This window comes from Ailuropoda melanoleuca, chromosome 2 (assembly GCF_002007445.2).
Source record: "Ailuropoda melanoleuca isolate Jingjing chromosome 2, ASM200744v2, whole genome shotgun sequence".
Classification (NCBI taxonomy): Eukaryota; Metazoa; Chordata; class Mammalia; order Carnivora; family Ursidae; genus Ailuropoda; species Ailuropoda melanoleuca.
This window is the reverse complement of record NC_048219.1, coordinates 18,881,778-18,909,348: the sequence shown is the minus strand read 5'-3', so window position 1 is coordinate 18,909,348 and position 27,571 is coordinate 18,881,778. Positions and strand designations below refer to the sequence as shown.

Here is a 27,571-nt window from a genome sequence, read left to right as displayed (position 1 = left end):
TCTCTTTCTCTCCCCCCACCTCCCATACAATTATCTTAAAATACTTAATTTCTAGACTTTTTGCTGCTTTGATACACAGCGCCTTCCCAGACAGAATTTTTCAATGTGAAGACTGTGCCCTTTGTGCTCTGTTTACCCCAGGAATTTCCAGTCTGTTCTGGTGCCATGTAACCCCTTCAACAGTCAGGTGAAACCTGTGGATCCGTCTGAGAATAGTGTCTCAAAATTCACAAAATAAAGTACTTAGGATTACAAAGGAAACCAGTTATATTGAAATATGGTTAGCAAAATATTAACTTTGAAACCTAGTAGTGTGTGCTTTTAACATTAAATACAAGATCTCATGGCAAGTCTACACTAGCATAATTTTTAAGTAGTTAAGTTTAAAAGTTGAGATTCTGCAACATTAGCACGTGAGAAGAATACATGTGGGATTTTTATTGGTGGCAAAGTCACAAGTACTGTTAATGCTACTATGATTTGTTGTCTAATTTCATAATTAAAGGAAATGCTAAATTTCAGTTACAAGTTAGTGGAAATAAAGAGTATTTTTCCCCATCCAAGTTCATTGACCTCTTCTGGCTTCTGAGGGAAAGATGGTTCTGATGCGGCCATTTGAAACAATGGTGGAAATCTTGGGTGGAAAGACAATACCTTTATGACATTGCTTTTTGTGGCAAGGTACCAGTCCTCTCTACTGCCAGGGCTGCAGTTTTGCAGCTACCATTCAGTTATTTTAGTTTGCTACTTCAGAAGCAGTTGGTGTTTTTTCAGCTATGCAAGGCTTTAAATTATAGGACTGTTAGCTTAAATTGTAGGCCACAGTCAGGGAGTTACTGCTCTTAGCAAATCTGCATTTTTCTCCTCTGCTTGCAACTCTAATCGAAGTTTATTTCTTTCTCAGAACTTTGTTTTAAGTGACAAGAAGGAGCCAACGCATGCCAACATTCTAAATTTTTTCTGTATTTCTCTCCTTGCCATAGCCTTAGTTGGCGTATGGTTTATTCTCTAACTTCTGTAGATGGCCAGATTTGACCAAATCCTTTGTCACTCTTTACGAAAGTCATCAGTTTTCTAACCTGCAATATCAGAGTTAATGTTTGCCTCATCAGCTCCTCTTGGAGGTTCTCTTACTTGTATCACCTCTCTTACTTGTATCACCCCACTTCCCTATCCAGATTTCATGTTTGTTAAGAATTGCGTTGATCCACTGGTGATATCTGTTTATGGTAGCTAAACACATAAGAAGTCTGGAAGGTAGGCAGTTCAGGACTTGGATGGCAGTCACAATTGTTTCACAAAAAACTCAGGAACCAAGATTCCTTCTCTCTGCTCTTATATCCTCGATGTATGGCTTCCATTTTCAAAGATCACCTTATTATCCAAGATGCCGCTGGAGCAGTAGCTATTGTGTCTTCAGAGAGCAGGAATGGCAAGAGGCACAATGCCATTCAGAATGAAATTGAGATTGTATTCCTCAGGAAGAAGGTAAAAACAGATGGTAGGTGGCAGTTAGTGGTTTCTGCCATAGACCTTGCTTCTGGTTGCCTTGGGTGCTAAGATTCTGTAACGGGAATTATATATTTAAAAAAGTACGTATATAGGGGCACCTGGGTGGCTCCGTTGGTTAAGCGTCCGACTCTTTGTTTTGGCTCAGGTCATGTGAGATGGAGCCCTGTGTTGGTCTCTGGTCTTGCACTGGGTGTGGAGCCTGCCTAAGATCCTTCTCTTCCCCTGCTCCTCTCCTCTCCCTCTCCAAAAAAAAGTGTGTGTGTGTGTGTGTGTGTGTGTGTGTGTGTGTGTGTGTGTGTATTCCTTGAGATGCATATGATCAGAATTACTGCCGTAGTAATTATAAGGATTTCTTTTTGAGTTTTCAGTTGCTCAGTTTTTCTTATGAGTCTTATGATGAATCTTTCTTGTGATTTTTCTTAAGTCTTTTAAGATGAAATGCCAAGTGCCAGGAATAGAGTTGGAGGATTCAGGAATATCTAGTTCACGACATCATTATCCTCATTATTCTTACTTTCTTTGATGTCTTACCTTTATTTAGGAAGCCAACAATATCTCTATCCATTTCCACTGGTTTTGATAACTTGAAAATTTTCTGCGTAATCCTCGGTTACTCGTTGGGAATTAGGGAGGTTGCAGAGGGAGGCCAAGCAATGTGTTAAAGTACCTGGAAAGTTTATTTAGGATCCTTTTAGTGGCACTGTTTCATAAAGTGGGATTAGAGCCCCCACCCCCTCCCGGTCTCATGACTTAATGTTGAGTTTTTATATCTTGATGCTGTTTACATTTTCATGTTATGCAGAGAAGATTCCTCATGAAACTTTTTTTAGCAGTAGATATCATCATAGATTTAAGACATGTTTTCCATGCCCTGCTTTCTCTCGTAAGTAACATTATCTTTTTATCTTTGCTTCTATCTTCCCATTTTTCTCTGCTGTTCCGAAACTGTCTCTGTTCCTGTGTAGTGCTACTTGTCAGTCTGAGTCATGCTTTTTTCTAATTCATAAAGGACTTCAGTCCTGTGATTATCCTTACCTCATGCTTTTGAGTCCTTTTCTCTTTGGCCTCTTCCTTTTAGCTTGCCAGTGTGTATGGTTTCATTTGTTTGGGAAGGATCACACCCACACCTTCATGGTTAATAACTGTTTCAATCATTTAACCATTATTTATTGACCCTTCACTTATCATGTTTGTAGGCATTGGAGAGAGAGGAAAGAATAAGAATTCCTTCTTCCAAAGAGCTCATGGTCTCTGGGGAGACAGATAAAGATAGTTATAATCCTGTATAAGTCCGAGGTTAGAGGTGTTTATATGCTACTCTGGGAATAGGATGTAGTTCAGTTTAGGAGATGGAAGATAAGAGTGGATTGACAAGGTTTTCTGGAGGGGGAGGTGGTTTGATTTTAGTCTTGAAAAAAAATGTAGAAGCTAGCTAGGCAGTGTTAGAAGGAAAAGACATTCCAGAAAGGAATGTTTTTAATCCAAATAACTGTGTTATTTTTCAGGTAACATGTACCTGGCATGGTGTTAGGTAGCATCTGAAGAATTAATTGTATGGTCGCTGTTCTCAATGGGGAGGTGGGGGAAGAGGGAGTGAGGGTAGTAAGCTTAGGCGTATGATGCAATTATACATACGAAACAGCATGGTAAATGCCAAATTGAGGTTATAATTGCTCCAGGAATTTAGAGAAGGATTAATAAAAGATTAATAAAAACTGAAGTAGTTGAAAATGAGTTTCAATTTAGTATTATAGGAGAAAGGGAACCATTGAAAGTTTTGGGGCACAATGACAAGAAAACAGTGCCGACAGATTTCTCTTGGGGTGTATGCATGGACTCTGGAGGTGATTAGCAGAGAGGAGTGGTAAGAAATCAGAGGCTAGGAGGCCATTTAGGAAGCTTTTGGAATGAGGTGAGGTAACGAGGGCCTGACATTTCTTAACCAGATTTCCATAACCAGATTCTTCAGAGCCTCCCATGCCGTTTTTAAATTTACCACCATCTGTTCTCTTACACAAGTGGACTTCTGTCATCACCATTCCATTAAGAGGTTTCTTTCTAAAGTTACTGATGATCTAGGCATATCTAATGGTTGTTTTTTGTGTTCTTTGTGCTTAATGGAGAACTGCTGTGGCAACCAGGTGACACACCAACAATGGAAGCACTTTTTACCTTATTACCAAGAATATATAAAATTTAGTAAATAGCAAACAGAAGCCCCACTTTTTCAGAGTTTAAGTTTAAGACATATTTTATAGTTAGTTCAGATTTGATCTAGCAGAACCGATGAAGATAAGCACAGCAGTGGAGTGGTTCTTACTCATGGTGTCTTTGATGACTAGGGACCATTTTCTTTCTAGCCTGTTGAGGTCTTTACTTTCTTCAATTCTTAGCTGAAGTTCTTCCTTCTCTGCCTCTGAAGGCTGCAGTCCATGTTGTCCTCTCTCTTTTTTGTACTGTTAGCAGCACCCAGAGCTCAGCCTTCTTTTCTTCAGTTCTTCCTTATGTTTGACCTTCCTAACTGGACTACAGGACAGGAGTTTTATCATACTTTGTGTGCACATGTGTACAAAGTTTTACTCTAACAGCCCTGTACATGTGTAATTATAAATTCTTAACTGATATAGCATGTATTAAGTACTTATTATATATTTACATTATATTACTGAGGCTCTCATAAAGTTTCAATTAGTGGCGTTGGTGGAAGGAAGCAGAAGTTAAACATGGTTCTCAATGGGGGGGCGTCTGCAATATCAATTACGTTCCAGGTTGGAACGTACATTCATATTAACTTAGACAATGTATGTTACTGGCTCCTTTGGGAATTAGCGGAGCCTTAATTGAAGCAAATAGGATGACAACATGGTATAATAATTGCCAATGTTTATAGAATGAAATATGAATAATGATAGCAACAACTACTATTAGCATCACCACCACCACCAGTAGCTAACATTTTTTGAATGCTTACTATTTGCCAGTCACTGTTCTCAGTACTTTTCATCAGTGAGTGGGTACTACTATGCTCATTTTACAGATGAGGTATGGTAGAAAAACTACTGGATTGAACGTTGGGAGACCTGGGCTCTGATTTTACTTTTGTTAACTACTTTGTGAATTTGGTGAAGTCTTTAACTTCAGTAGACCTTAGTTTTTCATCTTTAGATTGAAGCGATTGGTCTCTGATACTAGGGTACTTTGCCCACTCATTTGACAACCTGTGATGTCTAAATTACATTATTTTCTTCAATTTTTAAGAAATATTTTATTTGAGAGAGAGGAGAAGACATGAGTGGTGGGGGGGAGGGGCAGATGGGGTGGGAAGAAGCAGGTTCCCTGCTGAGCAAGGAGCTGAAGCAGGCCTCGATCCCAGGACCTTGGGATCATGACCTGAGTGGAAGGCAGCCTCTTAACTGACCGAGCCACCCAGGGGCCCCTACATTGTTTTCTTTATTCCTAAGTTCCTGTAACTTATTTCATGCTAGCAACAAGCATTTCATATAATGCCAGATTATAGAGTGGGATGGTTAAGGTTTTTTTGTTTTTGTTTTTTTGTTTTGTTTGATCTCTGAAGGTACTGTATAGAGAATTTTAAGTTCAGATTTCAGAGGAATATATGCAGTAGATCTGGAGAGAATTTGAGAAAGTGAAAAAGGTAAAACTGTGGATCAAAATATGTAAGAGCAAGATAATAGGACTCTGTTGGCAGTGCTGATAGAATCCTCATGGCTGTCTCTTGATTTGTAATTGCTGTTGCTTAATCTGGTTTACTTTATAGAACGTGGGTACCGTTGCCAGATGATCCTAGAGTAATATTATTAACTAATACTTAACAGATGTTTCTTCTGTGTATATGCTACCACATTTAATTCTCAAAGTAATATTTTAATTTTTAAAAAAATTTATCTGAGAGAGAGTGTGTGCTAGAGTGAGCGTGGTGCCCAGTGGTGGGGGGCAGAGGGAGGGGACAGGGAGAGGGAGAAGCAGACTCCCCGCTGAGCAGAGAGCCTGATGCAGGGCTCGATCCCACGACCCTGACAGATCATGACCTGAGGTGTAGTCAGATGCTTAGGTGACTGAGCCACCCAGGTGCCCCCTCAAAGTAATATTTTAACTGTAGGAACTATTCTTGTTTCATTTTGCAGATGAGAAAGCTAGAATTTATTTATTTTAAAATATTTTATTTGTTTATTTGTCAGAGAGCGCGCACACAAGCAGGGGGAGCAGCAGGCAGAGGGAGAAGCAGGCTCCCTGCCGAGCAAGGAGCCTGATGCGGGACTCGATCCCAGGACTCTGGGATCATGACCTGTGCTGAAGGCAGACACTTAACCAGCTGAGCCACCCAAGCATCCCTAGAAAATGCTGGAGCTTAGATATATTAATTAACATTTTCATTTCCTGCAGCTAGTAACTAGTAGAATGAGTACTTGAACTCTGATCTGCCTGACTTGAGACCCTAAGTTCTTTATCAGTTCTGTATTGCCTCCCAGAAGTTCATATCCTAAGCACATATTCCAGGCTGCTCTTTGCCTGCAGCCATTTGAGATGAGGGCCTATATTGGATTTTATTTGCCACAAATTTTTTTTTACTGAGGTACCGTTAGGTTTCTTGTTTTCTTTTTTCTCACTATTTTGATATCACTTAGAAGTCTTTTATTCTTCTCTGCTCTGTTGTCAGGGTCATTATTCCTATTTCTTTGATCCCATGGTAGAAAGGTTTATATCCTCTGCTGAAAGTTAGCAATTCCAGTGTGAAGTGTCAAGCTTTGTTTCTATATTTTTATCTTTAATTCTTTGAGCAGCTTTTCCCTTCTCCAGAATATGTGTTAACCTGGCAGATTTTTTCTTTTTTTCTTTCTTTGGGTTGTAATGGTCTGAGTTTTTGAGCCTTGGAGAGAAATACATTACAGAATCCAGGTCACTAGATGTTTGTATTAGCCTACCCTGAGTTCTTAATGCTTCTTGCTATCCATTTATATGATTTAATCTCGTCTATCCTACACTCCCAGATCTTTAGTTTTCTTAAGCTTGTTCCTTGACTTTTGTGGGTTTTTTATTTTATTTTTAATTTTTTAAATTTTTTTAACTGCCTGGGTGCTGCCTGTCCTCCTCTTCTCGTGTTCATCAGTGTCCTTGAGTTTGCACTCCTCTTTCCGGTCAGCTCCCCCAGCTGGCTTGTCTACTTACTCTTCTTGTCTACCCTGCTTGCTTTTCCTGCCTCCCACTTGCTCAGCTCTACCTTCTTTCCTCCTTGCAAATTCCTGTGCCTGTTTCTCAGTCACTTCTCTGACCTCTTTACTTGGGGTATTCTTTTGTTTCTATGACTCCTGTAAAATTTGTGTAAAAGAAATGCCAGTCTTAAGGTTTTAAAGGGCCTGTGGTGTTGGTGAGTTAAGAGTTGGACTGCAGACTTATTTTTCATACTATGATCCTGTTGCCCTATTTAAAGTGACAGTCTTTTTAAGAAACATTGGCATTGGGATCACTTTGTGTGTACGTATTGTTCTATATCTTAAACATTTTAAAACCAAATTTGTTGTGTTTGGGAGAGAAAAAATTAAGAAAAACGATTGGAAATGTTGAGCCCTTAAATACTTGGTTTGGTCATTAATGTACTCAATCTTTTTCCTCCAGATTTAACTCAGGCTTTCCCTCACTTTGGAACTCCTAGATTTGTGAATATTGGATATTTTGAGAAGCAGGGGTTCTTTCCTTGATATTGACTAAGGAGTCTATTTACCTTCAGGATGACATCTGAACTGGAGAGCAGCCTAACATCTATGGACTGGTTACCACAGCTCACCATGAGAGCAGCCATCCAAAAATCTGATGCTACACAAAATGCACACGGAACAGGAATTTCCAAGAAGAATGCACTCCTTGATCCAAATACAACACTGGACCAGGAAGAAGTCCAACAGCACAAAGATGGGAAACCTCCATACAGTTATGCCAGCCTTATTACATTTGCAATTAATAGCTCGCCCAAAAAGAAAATGACTCTAAGTGAGATTTACCAGTGGATTTGTGATAACTTCCCATATTATAGAGAGGCTGGCAGTGGTTGGAAGGTAAGGATTTATTTGAATTTATTTAAATTTTTATTTTTATGCTATAAGCAATAATAATATTAGCTTCTATTGAAGATAAAGTTTCGTGGGGGCTTCTATAATTAAAAAGTGAAATTCTGATTATTAGTCATTTTTAAGATGTCAGAAAAGGAAATTAAATGTTTTTTTATTAAGTGATTAACTTTATTTTTGGTAGAATACCAATTTGTTAAAGCTTTATTACGTTACGTGACTGATAAAGCATAAAATAAGAACCGAGATAATACAGCATTCACTGGAAAATAATACCTACAGTTCAGGTAAATTGATAGTCTTTGGTTAAAAAAAAAGTACTGCAACTAGTATTGTTTTCATCATCTAAGATTTATTTTTAACGTTTATTTTGAAAGAATTTTAGATTTATAGAAGAGTTATATGGTCCAAAGGGTTCCCATATGTCCTTCATTCATTCCTCTATGTTAACATCTTATATAAGCATAGTACAGTGATAAAAACTGAGAAATTAATGTTAGTACAGTACTTTTGAGTAAGTAGTACTGTTAACTATTAAGTAAATTACAGACTTCATTCAGATTAGTTTGTTTCCTAGTGTCAGATCCAGTCCAGGATCCCACATTACATACATGCATACATACATACATACATCATGTGTTCTTAGTCTCCTCTCATCTATAGTAGTTCCTCAGTCTTTTCTTGTCTTTTATGACCTTGACACTTTTTGAAGAGTACTGGTCAGGTTTTTGTGGAGTATTTTGTAGAATGGCATTGTATAGTATGTTTTATAGTTTGGATATGTCTGATATATTCTCATGGTTAGACTGAGGTAATGCATTTTGGGGAAGGATAATGCAGAGATACTGTGCCTGTCTCTGTATGTCGTATCAAGAGGTACTTGATGTTAGTATGTCTTAAAACTGGTAATGTTAACCTGGTTCTTTGGTTAAGGTGATGTCTTCCAGGTTTCTCTATTATAAAATTACTATTTATCGCTTTGTAAATTTTAAAATGTTTTGGGGAGCTACTTTGAGGGTATGCAATTACCTTGTTCTTAAACTTGTGCTCATTAATTTTAGCATTTGTATAGCAGTTTTTACTGTTTTCTAGTGGTGATTTTTTCTTTTCCTTCATTACTTCTCTGTTAATTGGGATTCTTCTATATGGAAGACTAATTCTTCTCCTTTTATTTACTTATTCAGTCATTTATTTGTGTTGTATGCACTCATGGACATATATTCTTTGTGCTGTCATTATTTGTGAATCAGACTGTTGCAACTTTGGCTATCAGGAGCTCTTACAAGTTGGCTCCTGTACCCTTTTGCCCTGTTACTTTGTTCAGCACTTTTTAACTTTCTGGCACAACAAGGTGTTCCAGGCTCATCTTGTAGCATTCCTTTCCAGCCCTAGAATCAACCAGATCTTTAAGAAGCCCTAGTTCCTCATCTAAGCTGTTTGATGAGCCATCAGATTGCTTTCCTACCTAATTAATGTTTCTACAACACATAATTCAACTTAACTTTCTTTTGTGTCTGCACATGTTATGTTTATACTCCTATGTGGGAATTACCCAGTCGTATGCTATGTAGGGTGTGTGTATGTGCACGTGGAAGAAGGGTTTTAGAAAGCTTTGGATGGTAGTACTCTTGTTTCTCCTTAAGCTCCGGTCTCAATACCTTTGTCTTTTTTGTCTAGATCTATTAAAGATATTTACTGACTTATTATGTACCGATGATGTGCTGCACACCATGCCAGATAGTCAGGTGTCTCAAGGGAAGGAATTTTTTTTCTAAAAGATTTTATTTATTTATTTGTCAGAGAGCGAGAGATTGAAAGAGAGCACAAGCAGTGGGAGAGGCAGGCAGAGGGATAAGCTGTATAAATATTAATTGAATTTAATTTGCCAAGAAGAACTGTCCCTTAACTGGCCGACTCAGTATGAGAAGCAGTTATTAACAGTATAATTTGAATAAGACTCTAACAGTATTTCATTGGAGGAAGTACATAATAAAATTTGATCCATGAATCAAAAAAAAGCATCATTCTAACCAAGTCGTAGTGATCCATCTAAGCTGTGTGTTCTGGCTTTACCACTAGGCAGTACTATTCAGTAGAGTCCTTTTGTCAAGATTTAGGATGAGGGAAGGCTAATAGATTTTGATAAACCTATTTAGCATTGGAAAAACATGTGGTGGCTAGGGACTAGAAATCCCCCAAATTTGAATAAGCGGCTTAGAAAGCCCATCAGGGATTCATGGGTTAGTATCATCGATTATAAACTTACAGTTTTGCAAGGACCAGCCAGGTGACATAAATGAGTATAGCAAAAAAGATGACTAACTGAAGAGTGCATGCCTAATATAGAGCAGCTGTGCTCTAGGCGCTTGTAGCGTTTTAGGGCATATGGCAGATCTTACAATCTCACCCTCGCCCCCCAGAAAATTCAGAAATCTGGATTTTGTGTGCCATTTCCCAATTTTTAAGTGTTAATTCCACTTTTCTTAAATACAGTGCAGGACAAACATGTCTGTTGGCTGAGTTCATTCTATGGACCACAAATTTCCAATCTCTGGTTTAGATCATATCCTCTTGTTTTCGACTAATTTAGTCTTTCATTTATTAATTCAAAAAGGATTTACTTACTGTATACTCTTGTAAGCAGTATGTTTGGCTTTGGCAGTACTAAGAAACTTAGCACACGGCCCCTAAGGAAGCTTAAATCTTTATTGGATAAGGGGGATACGCATAAACAAGTAATTATAATGTTATGTAAATGACTCTGTAATGGAGAAGTACAGAGTGCTGTGCTATGATGGACTGTCTAATTGGGCACACCTAGTATGTGTAAGCCATAATAATATCCAGTATATATATGACTTCAGAGTGTTAAATGAAAGGTGAAGTTATTAAGTGCTGTGAGAATTTAGAAGAGCTTATAGGAAGTGTGATGAGATTCTAAAGTGAGTGGCAAAAAGACTGAATGCTAGGAGAGTACAGGAAGGGCGAATCAATAGAAAACTATTGAGGAAGTGTAATTGAGCTCTATTTTGAAGACAAGATTTAGGGCTTTTTTTTTTTTTTTTTTTTTAAATAACAAACACTCTTAGGCAATAGTTGCTTATAGGGGTTCTTGGTAGAGAGCAGTAAGCTTTGAGATAGAGCCAGAATGCAGAGATTCCATTAATATATGAATGCCAAGCTGAAGAGCTTGGTCTGGATTTGGTAGTGAATAAGTACATGAAGGTCAGTTATATACCTCATTTACTGTCCGACCTCAGCTCAAGTGTACGTCCACCTTAGGGTGCCAGATCCATTCTGCTGAGTTTCGTGCTGCTGGCCAGCCCAGCTCATGGCCTGAAACTGGTTTGGAAGTAACTGATAACAGTCTCAACTGGAAGATAATGGTTTAGATATAATGAGGAAAGAAGGGGAAAGGGGAGAAATGAGAGTAGGTGAAGGATTATGTCGCTCTTAGAACCCAAGAGATTGCCTGGTCCAATCTCTTGATTTAGATATTAGGTCTTTAATATTTCTAGGGATTGCTGTCTCGTGTTTATTCTTTTAAAAAAGTCTCTTCCACCCAATTTTATGTGCTTAGAACTTGTCAGGATTGTTTCTGATTTTATTTTTGTAAACAGAGAAATAGTTTAAACATTGCAAATGGAGACAAATAGAAAATGGTTTATCTCCTCCTTTGCTCAGGTCCTAACTCTGTTTTCGTGTTTTGCAATTTGCTGCCCTTAGATTTGTTTTGCACACTCCTACAATCTGCTGCTCACTATTTTCTTCTGTCACCCAGAGGAGAAAATGTTGCCATGGTCATTTGAAAGGATTCAAATAGTACTTTAATATTTAGGTAAAACTCCCTTTCATTTTGTGCTAGGGCATTGAAGGGAGATTACATGCTAAAAATAACTCTTTGAATATTCCAGAAGAGTTTTAAAAACACTCTTTAAATTTCTATGATGGGATGATTTTGTAATCTGAACTAGAGAAAAAGGAATTTAATTTTTTTTTTTTTTAAAGATTTTTATTTATTTGACAGAGAGAGAGCGAGCGAGAGAGAGAACACAAGCAGGGGGAGTAGGAGAGGGAGAAGGAGGCTTTCCACTGAGCAGGGAGCCCAATGTGGGGCTCGATCCCAGGACGCCGGGATCATGACCTGAGCCGAAGGCAGACGCTTAACGACTGAGCCACCCAGGTGCCCCAGGAGTTTAATTTTTTTGTGCTATTCACTTTACTAAAGAAAATTAACCTTTACTAGAGTTTAGGGTAGTAAAAAGAAAAATACAAAAGAATGCTATGTATTTGTGGGGGTGTATTATGCTACTTTTTATGTGGGCAGAAAAAGAAAAATATATATATTTATTGTTGTAAAAAGAAACTTAGCAGTAATAAACTAGAAATGTAGTGAACATAGTTACTTATAGAGGATGGATGGAACCGAGGTGGAAGGCATATAGAAGAGAATAAGATTTCGAGTATACTTTTTATTTAGTTTTAAACCATGTAAATGTTTTACATATTCAAAAAAATATATATATATACAAAATCGAAAAGGATGGAAAAAGGAAACCTTAGAACTGAATATAAGCAGAAACAAGCCATACATCATATCAAATGGATAACATAATCACACAGAGAAAAAAATTCAAGAAACTTTTGAAAAGAGCATTCTGTTATTTTCATGGGATACATACTAAGATTGAAAAGAATTGCAAAGAAATTATAACCTTTACTTAATAGATTTGTCTAGTGGTTTTTCACTAGAGGCAGCCTGTACCTCCAGTAACCCCAAGGTGAGACGTTGGGAAGTTGGGAGCTTTCTGAAACTATTTTAACGTGCATGGTAGGATAGAACATATGAGTGCATGTATTGATGTGGGGGAACCAGGGCTCTCACAGTGGGGGGAAAAAGAAATGCAGATAGGAATATGGTGGTTAATTTGAATTGGAGGTGCCAGTTTAAAGTTTAAGTTTAAAATAAAAATCACTTAGAGTGTTCTTAAAATTTAGATTCCTGGGTTACAACTCCAGAGATTTTGAATTAGTCATCTTGGATGGAGCCTAGAAATCGGCATTAAAATTCATTTTAATTGATTCTAGTCCAGGTAGCTTGTACTTTTGAGAAACCACTTCTGAGGCAGGGGTCTTTAAGGCCACGCAATATGCCTTAATTAGTTATTTAACCTGGGCCATTTTTCTCCAGGTTAACCTAGACCATTTAAATTATGTCTACTTCTCTATTCTAACTTCTTTTCTTGGAGTCATTAGAGGTGTAGGGTCTGGTCAAGATGTGAGGTGTGAAGTAATCTCTTCTTAATTTTGTGTGTGTGTATATTCATGTTTTGACTTTTGTATCTCTCTAGGTATTTAAAAGTCTTTTTTTTTTTTTTTAAAGATTTATTTGCAAGAGGGGCGCCTGGGTGGCGCAGTCGTTAAGCGTCTGCCTTCGCCTCAGGGCATGATCCCGGCATTCTGGAATCGAGCCCCACATCAGGCTCCTCTGCTAGGAGCCTGCACCTTCCTCTCCCACTCCCCCTGCTTGTGTTCCCTTTCTCACTGGCTGTCTCTCTGTCTGTCAAATAAATAAATAAAATCTTAAAAAAAAAAGATTTATTTGCGAGAGAGATATCATGCAGGCACGCATGCAGGGTGGGGGGGAGGGATTTTTTTTTTTTTTAAGATTTTATTTATTCATTTGACAGAGAGAGAGATAGCCAGCGAGAGAGGGAAGCAAGCAGGGGGAGTAGGAGAGGAAGAAGCAGGCTCCCAGTGGAGCAGGGAGCCTGATACAGGGCTCCATCCCAGGATTCTGGGATCACGCCCTGAGCCAAGGGCAGATGCTTAACGACTGAGCCACCCAGGCGCCCGGAGAGGTAGCGAGCTCCACACGGTACTTGATGCAGGGCTCGATCCCATGACCCTGAGATGATGACCGGAGCTGAAACCAAGAGTCGGATGCTTAACCTACTGTGCCACTCAGGCGCCCCTTTCTCTGGGTATTTTAATTTTCTAAATATGCTTTTTGTATTTTTTTCAGCAGATTTGTGATTACCATATGAGTGGCATTATGTTCTAGACTCTGAGTTGATAGACAAGGTCCCCACCTCATGTAGCCTAGTTACATTTTGGTATAAGATGCAGTATATGGGAAGAACACCATTAAACAAATAATTACAAGTGTAATGAGAAATCTAGGGTGATAAGGAAGTTTATTACAATGAGACCTAACCTGTTGAGAAAAGTCAGAAAGGACTTCCCTAAAGGACTGATGTTTAAGCCAAGAATGAATTGAAAGTTGAGTAGACTAAGGTGAAAGGGATGGAGTAACTCGGGGGTGGGAGTGGGCAGTCATCTTTTCAGAGGGAGCAACACATGGAAAGCTGAGAGGTGAGAAAGAACATTGGAGGGGGGATGAGTATAGACAGCAAGATAGGGAGGTTGGGTCAGATCATGAAGGGTCTTTGGAGGCTTTGTTAAGGATTTTAGATTTTATCCTAAGTGCAGTAGGACGTCATTGAAAAGTTTTAAGTGAAGGGGTAATATTGAATATACCTTGTGAAGAGATCACTCCCTGCAGTGTATGTAGAGCATGGTGGAGGAGGGACAGAGGGGATGGTGGAGGACAACACCAGTTAGGAAGCTATTGTACTATTTTTGGTGAGAATGATGTCCTGGAATGAAATAGTGACAGGAGAGATGGGATGGAGTAGGTAGATCAAAGGTAGACCTAAGATTGGGTAACAGATTTATTTTAGATGGTGAAAAAAAGAGAAGAATTAAGGATGTCTTAAAGCTTTCTGATTGGAGCGTTACGTGAATAACTGTCTTTAACCCGAGAAGAGAAAACTGGTAGATCACACTGGGGATAAAGATTGAGTTTAATTTTAAACATAATTGAGTTTAAGGTGTTTCTGGAGATGTCTAGTAGATTGTTGAAAATATATGTTAGGAACTTAGGAGACAGGTGTAGTTTGGAGGTCCAGATAGTTTGTCACAGATGGTCATTGAAGCCATGGCTGTAGGTGAGATTACATTGGCCCTAAATGTGGAAATGAAAAAAGGACTTAGGGCAGAGCCTTGATGATTTCCAACATTTAATTAAGCCTTTTGTAGAGGAGGAAGCTCCAAGTAGAGTCCTTCCCCTCAGGCCATTTAGAAAAAAAAAAATAGTGACTGTCTAGATTTTTTCCCCCTCATCTTGAACTTTTAAGGTGGGTAGATGAACTACAGTTTGTTTTATTCTTTTCTTCCTTGTCTTTTTTTAGACTTGGGCTATTTTTTATGATTCCATTTTATCTCTGCTATTATTTTATTAGTTATATCTCTTCCTAAATTTTAGTGACTGCTGTAGGGTTTACCACATGTATCTTTATCTTATCCCAATCAGCCTTCAAATATACCATTTTATGTATAGTGTAAGATCTTGATAAACCTTATTATTTCTAATTCTTTTGACTCATCCTTTGTGCTATTACTGTCATACATTTTCCTTTATATGTTATAAACCACATAATTGAAAATTATATTTTCTTTAGATAGTTATAAAGATGTTATAAATAAGAAAAAGTGTTTCCATTTTATTTTTATTTTATTTTTTTTAAGATTTTATTTATTCGACAGAGATAGAGATAGCCAGCGAGAGAGGGAACACAAGCAGGGGGAGTGGGAGAGGAAGAAGCAGGCTCATAGGGGAGGAGCCTGATGTGGGGCTCGATCCCATAATGCCAGGATCATGCCCTGAGCCGAAGGCAGACGCTTAACCGCTGCGCCACCCAGGCGCCCCAGAAAAAGTGTTTTTAAAATTTACCTTCATTTTTATAATTTCTGGAACTTTTTTTTTTTTTTTTGTATATCCAATTTTCTGTTTGTTATACTTTTGCCTGAAGAACTTCTGTATAACATTACCAGCCAACTGGCACTACAAAAAATAAATTCTCTTAGCTTTTGCTTTTCTGGAAGTCTTCATTTTGCCTTCATTTTTGAGAGATATTTTCACTGCATATAGGATACTTTTTTCTTTTAGTATTTTGGAGATGTCACTCTGTTGTCTTCTAACTTGTGCAGTTTTTGAGACGTCTGCTATGATTTTCATCTTACTCCTCTGTACATAATTTTTTTCCTCTTGCTGCCTTCACGGTATTCTCTTCATTTTGATTTTCACCATTTTGACCTATAATGAATATAGGTATGTGAATTATTTAATTTCTTCTGTTTGGTGTTCTCTGAAATTCTTGCATCTGTGATTTGATGTCTTGCATTATTTTCAGAAGATTCTTGGCTGTGTCTTCTTCACATTTTTCTTCTGCTCCATACTTTTCTCCTTCTGGGACTCACATTACATATACTGTTCCACGGTTCTTGAGTGATCTGTGTGTGAATGTGTGTGTATTTTTAAAGTATTTGTGCACACATGTGTGTCAATTTGGATAATTTCTGTTCATCTGTCCTCCAAATATCTGAGCCTTTTCCTGATTGTGTCCAGTCTACCGATGGGCCCTTGCTATTCTAAACTGACACGCCAGCGCATGCTGGACTTCACAAATTTTAGCTAGCTTATTGGATGCTTGGATGATGGCCACTTCTTTCTCCCACACTCTGCCAAAAAGGTGAGACAGTTTGTCTGCTTTTTCCTTGAATGGGCTTGTCCTTCTTAGGAATTTAATTTGTTGGGCTGTCTTGCAGCTTCATCTCTGATGTGGCTCAAAAATAGGTTTTTTGTTTTGTTTTGGCTTACCCATTGTTTTCTCATTTTTGGGGAGGGTATCCCAATGAGAAATGGAACTTCCATTCATAAGTTTGAAATTGATGTTTGGTAATAAGATAGGCTTGAATTTATATTCTGTGGTCATTTAAAAAAACTTTTGTAATCCCAGTATTCCTCTATGAGAGGGAAGTTTTCATATAGGCATTGTTGTTAGAGTTCTGAATTTTATGTTAAAAAATAAGATATGCCCACAATGCTCTCCTAAAATTCTTAAGTAGTGGCTAAAAGCTGTTGGAGCCCCTTTCCACCAAATACCTGGCCGTTTTGGCATAAAAATTATGGAATGGATTTTGTAGCATTTCATTAAAAAGAAATGGCTTTTGGGTACTTTTGGTAAAAATTGTGATACAATCCTACTTATTCATGAAAAGATTTCCTGTTTCATAGATTCTTCTGGTCTCCAAGTGCATTTTCTTGCCATTCAAGATGGTTATTCTTTCTTGCTGCATTGATGAACCTAGATGTTCTTGCTAGTCCTCTGTAGTCAGTATCTTCTCATGTGTTTTCTTATAGATTGAAGTAAGAACCTAATTGGCTTCTGTATATTCTTGTAATGGAGCAGTGACTTTTTTTTGGTTAAACATTTCTTTATCTCATTAGAAAACAATACATGTGCCTTGTAGATTATCTGAAGATTGCAGGAAAGAAAAAAAGAAAAGTCATCATAACCTATAGTTCATTTTGCATTTTGGCTTATTCTAAGAATCATTTTGGATGAATGAGGAGCTCCTGGCTGGCTCAGTTGGTAGAGCAAGCAACTCTTGATCTCAGGGTCATGGCTCAAGCCCCACCTTGGGCGTGGAGCCTACTTTAAAAAAAAATAAAAAAGAATGAATAAATAAATACAATTAAAGTCATAATGCATATACAATTTTATATTTGGTATTTAATATTTAACATTAATCAGAGGTATCTTCCTATGATTAGATCTTCCTAAAAAGGTCTTAATAAACATTTAAAATAGGATATATATTTCATTATTTGGAGTTTTGTAAAGTCTACTAGAAGCTGTCTTTCCCAATGGCTACTTTTCTTTGCAGCATTCATAATTTGAAAATTAGGTTTAAATTTGAAGTTCATTTAAAAAGCTTATTCCACTTGGAATTGTATTCTAGGAATAGAGGTATTTAGGCTTCTGATTCTATTTTTAAAGGTGGGTTTTGTTTTTTGGATTCCAATGACCCTGTGGCTTTTCTTCTTTAATTTCAGAATTCCATACGACATAATCTGTCACTGAACAAGTGTTTCCTTAAAGTGCCTCGATCAAAGGATGACCCCGGAAAGGTAGGATTCATTATCTTGAGATAAAGTAATTGGATTCTTCATTATATCTGTTGTCATGTTTGTATCTGAGTAATATCTATTACATAGAGAGAAAGAGAATTGGGATGAGAGCGCTGAAGAACTTGTCTGGTTCAGGAACCTTCCTGATCCTCCTTCACCTTACCCCAAGTCATCCCCATTTAGTTGGTCATCTTCAAGGACCAACCAGGCAGAGAGCTTTCTTTTTAAGCATTGGGAAGTTAGCTAGTGTAGAGCTGGTCCTCTGTAATAGTTTGCTGCTTCTAATCTAGTTTTTGTTCGGTTATTTTCTTAAGTACTGTGTATTAAGTTAAATTTGGAGCCATAATTTATTACTTATTGCGTATAAGGGGTAGATTTGGTAGATCTTGACACAGCAAGTGTAAGTAATTCTTACCCTGAAATAAAATTCTCTGTTATTTCCCTATTTTCTTAGTTACTGTTTTTTTTCCTTTTCATTCCATTTATCTCCTGCCACCATTACACTTTTAGTATTTTATCTATAGAGACTTCCCTTCTTTTTGGTTTAAGAGTCATATCAATATACTGCAGTGCGGCCTGAACTTGGTACTAGTTACTTGGTTTCTAAAACTCAAAGTACTTTTTTGGACCATAATTTGGTCGTTATGATGAATTATTAGATTAGGACTTTGTGATAGTGTATCTGTTGGCAAACGAGTTGTTGTTTGGCTGGTTAGACTTTTTAACCAGACAGTCTTTTTAAGCTAACCATCCCTAGAAGAATGTTTCTAAAATGTAAAGCTGGTCCTGTTAACCACCCTGCTTAAAAGTACTCCCCAGTGTCTTGGAGATGTTTCCTTGTGTTATCAAATACCCTTTATGCTTTTCCTCGATCTGCCTTTCTAGCTGTGATTCACATTCAAGACGCAATCTGAGGATCTACTAGAAGTTTCCCAGACGTGCCTTTCATATGATTTTCTCTTAGTGTACAAACTCCCTGGCTCTACTTGTCTGGCCTATTTGGATCTTTTAAGGTTGAGCTATAGCATTACTTCTCTGAAGTTTCTTTGTTTCTACATACTTCAGCGAGGTGGTTGTTCCCTCTTTTGATTTCTTGTTACTTTGTCATCATTGCAGTAGCTCCTAACCAGTCTGTCCTTGGGTTACTACCTCCAGTTTGTAGTAACTTTCATATAGTAGCCAGTGCTGTCTTTCAAAAATGTTAACATCATTACACATTCTCCGTGTTTAAAATCTTTATTGATTATCTCCTCTCCTTAGGTTAAAATGTAAACTTATGAGGGTGGGGGTCATATATATATTGTTCACTTTTTAGCTCCAGTTGCTTGCACAGTGGCTGGTGTCACTGAGGAGACTCTCTTGTTGAATGAATGAATGTATTGTATCATCTGCTAGATTGATAACTTCTTGAGGTTAGAGATGGAGAGTTATTCATTTCCATTGTAAAGAGGGCACTCTTAAATAATGGATATTTTATAGCACCTTCTATGATCTGCCCCATCAAGTTGGTTCTCAGTAAGATTGAATAGACTATTATTATAGTTCCCTTATTTGACCCAATTTATTGTTTGTCTGTGTTCATAATTCTCCAAGGTTGTGTTTCTTTTCTTTAAAGCAGGCTTATTATAAAAAAAGGAATTATAACCTTTTATATTTGCTTTGTTACAGTTTCTGATGGGCAGTGAGTATATATGAATCTGACTGCAAATGTTCTTCAAAGAATTTAGAGATTATTAGAATTCTTTGAGAGCATTAATTGAATACTTTAAACAGTTGGTTCAGTTTTAATTTTTACATGAGGCTTAAATCATTAAAATATAAACCAACATACCTGAATATTTTACTATGCTATGTACTAAGTCTTAACCAGTTGGAGATTTACAAAGACTTGTGCTGTCAGGTTTTCTTTTGTGCAGAACCCAAGACTTTTCTCCACCTTTAATTAAATAGTGTTGTGGGATAAGGCATATGTGGAAAACATATGTTACTCTTTGCAGCCATTCTTTTTGAATCAGGATTGTCTTAACTAATGTTCAACCAAAACAAAATACAGAAATAAATAGAATCCTGAGAGGTTAATAACAGATTTCAACTTTTACCATTAGTCTCCAATTTTAATGTTTTGTTTTAATCAAAGCACGTCATTGTTTTCAGTAATTTTGGTCATAATAGTAAATACTATACATTTAATCTTATAAAGTACATTATACTAATAGAGACATTTTTATTTTCAGTCTCAAGGTGAGATTTAAATATCCATTGTTCGTATTTATCTTGGTCAGAAGTAGATGTAAATTGTATCTCAATAAAATACACTTACATGAATAAAGCCATATTAATTTTTGATATCAGAATACAATTTTTATTTAAAAATCCCATTGCCTAAAAAACACTTTGAAAAACCTCAGATCCATTTGATAGAAAAGGAAACTATAAGGCCATTAAATGAGGAATGTCTTGTCCAGATTCAGTGTGGAATTAGAACCCAGGTGTATTGGCCAGACTTAGTTGCAGTCACAGAAACCCATTACAGACCAACTTAAGGGAGAAAATATCTACAGGAAGAGCTGGAGCCTGGTTCTTAAATTGTGTCACCAGGAATATCTCTTTAGTCTACCAAAGTCCCTTGGCTCTGCTAGCTTCTCTGATGGCTTCTTTTTTCATCCCAGTTCATGGCAGAGATGACCATCAGCAGCTTCTGGCTTATGTTCTACAAGTTTACTAACCCTTAGCAGAAAGGGAGTGTTTGATGTCCTCCCCTACCAAGTCACCTGGAATATAGCAAACATCTTAGAATGAATGCTGAATAAGCAGAATATACGTGGTTTCTTGGTTCCTAGACTAATGCTTTTTCCTCTATACCAATCTTCCTTGAGAGGGAGGCCAAAATGTTAGTTAAGTTTTGGTACTTATGAATTGTTTTTTCTTTTTGTATTACAGTGTTTCCTGGCATTTGAGGAGCTTTTCCAAAACCACCCTCACCACAGTGGGAGAAAACCATTGAGCCAAGGTGGGGTGGGAGTAGTTTTTGGTCTTGGGTATGGGGTGGACTTTAACCCCTTAGGATTTTACTAGCTGCTGCCATGACTCACACGGGTCCAGGAGATAGAGGTAGAAGTAGCACCCCAGTATCTTCTCCCCGTATTCTTATTTGTACAGCCTCCTGTTCAGTGTACCACCAGAGAGCTCTGAAGGCCAGCCTAAGCTGGGAGGAGTGTTGTTGAATTACAGGTGTTTCCATATGGCTATTTATTCCTGACTCAATCCTTCGTTTTCTAGAAGTCTTTGTCATAAAATCCCTTAATATTTGAATCTCTTCCGTGTACATTAATGGGCTGAAGTCAGTCTTACGTTCCCCGAAACTAATTTCAAATAGCCACGTTATTGCTTTCTTTAAAAAGAAACACAAAATGAAATTACATTTTGCGTCCATAACTCTGCTGCCTGTTTTGGGGACAGATTTCTATTTTCTTTTCCTGATTACAGCTCTGTTTCTGCATCTTGTAGTCTATCTCCATTTTTTTTTAAATTTCTGTCTTTTCTCTTTTTATTAGCTTTATTTTCTGTATTTCTGTCTGTTTTGTGATCTAATTGTTGTTAAAGTTCACACATGCCTCTTAATTATCTTGAAGGTATATTTTCACATTATGGAAAAACAAATCCTGTCAGCTAAATTCACTTAAAAAAATTGAGTTCTCTTTCTTTGCTTTCTCCCTTCCTCTTTTCTCAACCCTTTTCTCTCTTCTTCGGCTCAGAAAAATGAGTCTTTGATTTTAAAGGAAATAAAAGATTATAGGAAGTTGTATAATTAGTTAGCAGCAGTGGGTTCTAATAGAACTGAGGTGGTAGCTAAGAAGACCCCGTGAGGGCCACCTGCCTGTTCTGGGAGAGATATCTTCAGTGAATTCATAGTAAGAAGAGCTTTTTGGGGTAGAGGGTGGGGGATGCTTTTTCTTGCCTGGGGATGGAAAGGTCTTGAAGGCTTGTTGGCTGTGAAAATCGGAGTGGTTTGTGAGGAAACAACAACTTCCACTGCTAGAGAATTAACTTTCAGAATTTCTGAGACTGTAATTTTTTTTTATTCTTGTCCTCTGTCATAGTATGGGGACCATAGTGTAGTTGACTGATCTCTTTTTTTCAGTTTTCTTTTTTGGCCCATGTTAGTATTGTGTTGTCTTTATTTATAAATTGTTTCTTATTCATTGGTATCCTGTTTTGGTCACTTTATTTGTTAAAAGATGAAGAAAAACTAGAGAGGTTTGAAAGTACGTAAGATGTAACATTAAGTGATTAACAGTGTTGCAGGAATCACAGGTATGTACCCTGAAGAAGGAAGATAAGAGTGTAATTTTAATACCAGTCTCAAAGTAGATACGTGATTTTTTGTGAAGAATTTGACCTCTTTGTCTTTGTATAAAGCAATAGGAATGGGATTTAAAGACAAGAGCAAGAGTTTGGTTAGACAAAAATAAGGACATCTTATTTATTTGATTGAAAAAACACTGGTAGGGTTTCAAGGGATGTTTTAGAGTTTGCCACTTCTGAAGCATTTTAATGATAGATAAAATTAATAACCTTTGTGGTTTTAACTCATGGTAGGTAAGAGCCCCACTTGAAGGCTGAGAAGAGGACATGATCAAGTTGAGCTGGGGGACCAGTGAGAACAAAGTTGAGATAGAATCAGGAATTAAGGGAATTAATGTAAGTACAGTAGTCCTCCCTTATCTGCAGGGGATACATTCCAAGACCCTCAGTGGACACCTGAAACCGTGGATGGTACCAAACCCTATGTATGTCTTTTTCCCGTACATATGTATCTATGATAGAATTTAATTTATAAGTTAAGCATAGTAAGAGATAATAGTAATAACTAATGATAAAATAGAACAATTTTAGTAACATACTGTAGGAAAAATTATGTGAATGTCATCCCCCACACAACTACCTTATTATACTCTATTCCCTCTCTTGTGATGATATGAAATGATAAAGTGCCTTTATGGTGAGATGAAGTGAGGTGAATGATGGAGGGTTGTGATGGAGCATTAGGCTCTTGACCTTCTGACGATATGTTAGGGGGAGGATCGTCATCTGGACTGCAGTCATGACAAATTGCAGAATGTGAAACTGGGGATAAGAGGGTGGACTGCTGTACTCCTGTGAAGTCCCAAGAGTGAAGAAAAGGATTGGTACCAGGGAGTACCACCAAGGCAAAGGTGGATTATGAATGTGAGATGGTTCAGAAGACAAAGCAAGGTTAGAAAGCCCAGAGTAAGCACAGGCATTCGAAGAGATTTGAAAGATTGAGTTAAACAAGAGATGAGGATCATAGAGAGAGAGAACATTGCAGAAACAGAAAGAAGTGCTGTCGTAGAATCGTAACAATAAACTTGGTTAAGGCAGTTGAGTTCGAGAGGCCTTTTATTTCCGTGTGCCGTATTCTCTCTTCTCTTTTTAAGGGTGGGAAGTAACGTTTTGTTGTTGCTGGCCTCCTATCTTTTCCATCTTAAAGTTAAAGTAGTTTAACTTTAAAAAATAGTATTTTGTCAACAAATTAATTTTAAAAATTATATATGATAAAATTCACTGATATATAATTCTAGTTGTTTTGACAAAAGCAAACAATTTAACCAACACTGTAATCAAGACATGGAACATTATTGTCTGTTGTAGTCAGCCTTTTCTTCCACCCCCAGGCCACTACTGATCTGTTTTCTTTCCCTATAATTTTGCCTTTTCCAGAAGTTCATATAAGTGGGACTCATACAATAGGTGGTCTTTTGGGTCTGGCTTCTTTCACTTAGCACAGTGCATTTGAGATCCATCCATGTTGTTACATTAGCAGTTCATTTTTCTGTTTTATATATTCTGTTGAATGGATTTACCACGTTTAATCACCGTTTGAAGAATATGTGGGTTGTTGTCAATCCTAATTTCATTTGACCATCAAATTCTTTTCTTTTAGGCTTAGATTCAGTAGTTAATACTGAGAAATACTGAGATTCAAGGCAATGTTGAATTAACCTAACTAATAACATATAACAGTCATACTCAACTATTTTGTGGGTTATGTTAAATATAGACGCGCATTCTGTCTCTTGGAAATCAATCGTGATAGAGTAAAGCTTTATTTTCTCCAACTTAAAAAAAATAATTTCCAAAAGGACTAAGCTGAGGCACTGATGATTTAAAAACAAGATATGGCCAACTATTAATCACTTAATAGAAGGTACTGTTTTTAAGTATCCTTAACATTTAAGGAACTGTTTACTACAATGAGTATGCTAATTATGTAGTATTTTTAATCCAGTGAGTAAGGGTGGGTTCCTTAACAGTCTTTCTTAACACTTAGCTTAATTTGATTTATTTAAATATATATTTATTTGTGACATTTAAATATATTAAATACAAGCATATTTAATATATTTAAATATATTTAATATGTTTATAGTAATATATAATATATATTTACTTAATAAATATATTTACTTAATTTAAATATAAGTAATGAAAGCCTGCATTTGTTCAAGAAGAATGTTCCAAGGACCTGAGTTGGCATTGGGTTGGTTCTTATCCAAACATTCATTCAGCCAACTAGCCAGCCAAGCTGCCTGCCTTTGAATATATTTGACTGTTTACTGTCTATTTTTGTGGTCTGAGTAGAGTGTTTAACTTCTAGTCCATACTGGAAACTTAGAAGAATGAAAGGGTGTGTTTCCTAATTATGCTTAGGCAATAGGTGTAAACCAAGATTGAAATGGGGAGTACGTTCACTCTATATGGTGCATGCAGATGCTCTGCCGTGGAGCTGTGGGCAGTTACCAGGCATTTACCAGCAGCCTAAGATGTTGGAAGGTAAAAACAAAAACAACAAACCCTTTTAAACTGGATTGGCAAATCTAAACAAGGAGAGAAATAAAACATTGAGACATAGTGTGAAGCCAAAGAAGTCAGGGACAGAAGGGATTCAGTATTGTGTCTGAGGCCCCTGATGATGTGCCTTGAGAATTAAGGATGATCAGAGAATAGTCTAGGATGATTTACTTGACCAGTGAACGTGTATATTTGGCAAGAGGGATAGTTAAAACCAAAAATGGAAAATTCACAGATTTAGCCATTTGGAATGGTTAGTAATTTATGATAGGGACTGCTTTCCCCAGGAATATGAAATAAATAGTTACTTCTTGTGTTTATATTTAATCAGATAATGGCACTTTTTTAAAAGATTTTATTTATTCATTTGAGATAGCATGAGCAGGGAAAGGGGAGTAGAGGGAGAGGGAGAAGTAGGCTCCCCGCTGAGCTGGGAGTCCCATGTGGGGCTCGATCCCAGGACCCCAGGATCATGACCCGAGCTGAAGGCAGACAGACACTCAACCAGCTGAGCCACCCAGGCACCCCAATGGCTTTTTTTTTTCTTAAGAATTTTTTTAAGTAGTCTGTATACCCAACGTGGGGCTCGAACTCAGAACCCTGAGATAAAAAATCTCATGCTCACCAACTGAGCCAGCAAGGTGCCCCAGATGATGGTGTTTTTATTAGGCTGTTTTTAATCTGAAGGCTGTTAAAGAAAGTTCAGATTAGTGTGTGATAGAGCAGGGTACTTCTTATTTGACATAAAATTTCAATCAGAAATAAGTTATCAGGATAATTATACTTTATTTTAAGTGATAAATATTTTGTAATGAGGAAAATAAAGGTATTTTAAGTCCATTGCTGGTCTTTGGCACATCTTTATTTCTGGATCATTTTCTATATTTTGATTACCTTAATTTTCCTGAAGTTGATGAATTATTAGTATTACTGTTTCTTCACTGAAATTTAGGAATGCTACCTAGTTTTCAATTGGGTGCCACTTTTTTCCTCCCTCTAGAATTAATCTTTGTCTTAGGATGGATATATGTACATTTTAAATTTATTATTACTTATTTTTTAGTAATCTTACACCCAAGATGGGGCTCTAACTCACGACTCTGAGATCAAAAGAGTTACGTGCTTTTCCAGCAGAGCCACCTAGGGGCCCCATGTTTTAGGATATCTTGAAGTTGGCGGTTGATCTGTTTCTGGAAGATGTGTTCAAATCTTTACGATTCTAATTTGTGATCTTTGGGACTGTGCATCTAGGACATTGCAGTCTTCTCCCTTGGGAGGACATTAATGTGCCATACCAGAGTTGTTGATATGAATTAATCATGTCTGCATTTTTATACTGCTTTACAGATTAGGAAGTTATTTTGCAGGTTTTATCTTAATCTTTACAACAAGCTCCAGTTTTAGATTGTGATCTTTAAGTCCATAGTAGAGTTTTCCATAGTAGATTAGTTTGCGTAAAACTCATATAATGGAACTTCACATAGATGGAATCATTCATTATACAGTTGACCCTTGAAAACAAGGATTCAACTGCACAGGTCCAGTTATACATGGAATTTTTTGATAAATGTAGTACTTTAAGTGTATTTTCTCTTTAAAACTAAAAAAAAAATTTTTTTTCCCTCTTGCTTACTCTATTGTAAGAATACAGTGTATAATACATATAATGCAAAGTTTATGTTAATTGACTATTTTTGTTATCAGTAAGGCTTCTGGTTAACAGTAGGCTATTAGTAGTTAAGATTTGGGGGAGTCAAAGGTTACATGTAGATTTTTGACCAGGGGCAGGGTGTGTGTGTGTGTCAGTGCACCCAGGCATGTTCTTGGGTTAACTGTACCCTCTGTTTATGTCTGACTCCTTTCAGTAGGATGTCTGTGATGCTATTGCATTTGTCAGTTGTTTGTTTCTTTTATTATTGCTAAGTAGTATTCCATTTATTCATTGATCTGTTGATGGACATTTGGGTTGTTTTAATTTGGGGACTATTAGAAACAAGCTACTAAGAAATTCTTTTACAAGTTTTCTGTGGACCTAGAGTAACACAGTATTTGCTCTGTCAAAGGGTAGGTGGAAGATTAATTTTATAAGAAACTGCCAAATCTTTTTCCAAAGTAGTGTATATTTTAATTTTTCAGTAGCAATGCATGAAAATTCCAGTTGCTCCACACCTTGGCTAACAGATGGTATCACCGATCTCTTTGATTAAGTCATTTTAGTGGGTGTGGAGTCGTATCTTGTTATGTTTTTATCTAGAAATTTCCCATGTTGAGCATCTTTCCATGTGCTCACTGGCCATTTGCATATCCTGTCTTGTGGAGGTTCTTGTAAAGTCTTTTGCCCTTTTTTTCTTTTTAAAATTTGGTTGTCATTATTGAATTGTAAATTTTTTTTAACGAACCCAACAGGCGCTTTTTTTTTTTTTTAAGAGAGCATGTAAAAGGGGTTGGGAGAGAAGGAGAGGTAGAGAATCTTAAGTAGGCTCCACACTCAGCATGGAACCTGATGCAGCACTCGATTTCACGACCCTGAGATCATGACCTGAGCCAAAATCAAAAGTTGGACGCTTAGCTGACTGAGTTACCCAGGCACCCTGTAGGTTTTTAGAAAATATATTCTGGATATGTTTTTTCTTAGATTTATATAAATATTTTTCAGACTCTGGTTTGCCTTTTTTTAAATAATAGTGTCTTTTTTTCACATTTTTATATCTTTATTGCTGAATGTAATAATTTCTGTTAATAGGTACTCAGTACTTTTTTTTTTTTTTTAGTTTCAGGGGTAGGGTTTAGTGATTCATCAGTTGCAGGTAACACCTAGTGCTCCTTATATCATGTGCCCTTCTTGATGCGCATCCACCAGTTATCCCTTCCCCCGACCTACCTCCCTTTCAACAACCCTCAGTTTGTTTCCTAGAGTTCAATGTCTCTTATGGTTTGCCTCTCTCTCTTTTTATCTTATTTTATTTTTCCTTCCCTTCCCCTATGTTCATCTGTTTGTTTCTTAAATTCCACATGTGAGTGAAATCATACGGTATTTGTCTTTCTCTGATTGACTTACTTCGCTTAC

The 27,571-nt window shown here is 37.1% G+C and overlaps 1 protein-coding gene across 3 annotated transcripts in view; it reads left to right on the top strand.

Moving 5' to 3' along the window:
• Positions 1-27,571, top strand: part of FOXJ3 (forkhead box J3) — a 122,774-nt gene that overhangs the window by 16,384 nt on the left and 78,819 nt on the right. For 2 of the 3 annotated variants that reach the window (XM_011234972.2, XM_011234971.2), the window contains exons 2-3: positions 7,259-7,583; positions 17,557-17,631. In XM_011234972.2, the coding sequence (XP_011233274.1) occupies positions 7,259-7,583; positions 17,557-17,631 (400 nt within the window). Of the gene's footprint in view, positions 1-7,146; positions 7,584-17,556; positions 17,632-27,571 lie in introns of all 3 variants that reach the window. The other variant, XM_034650376.1, reaches the window with a different exon arrangement.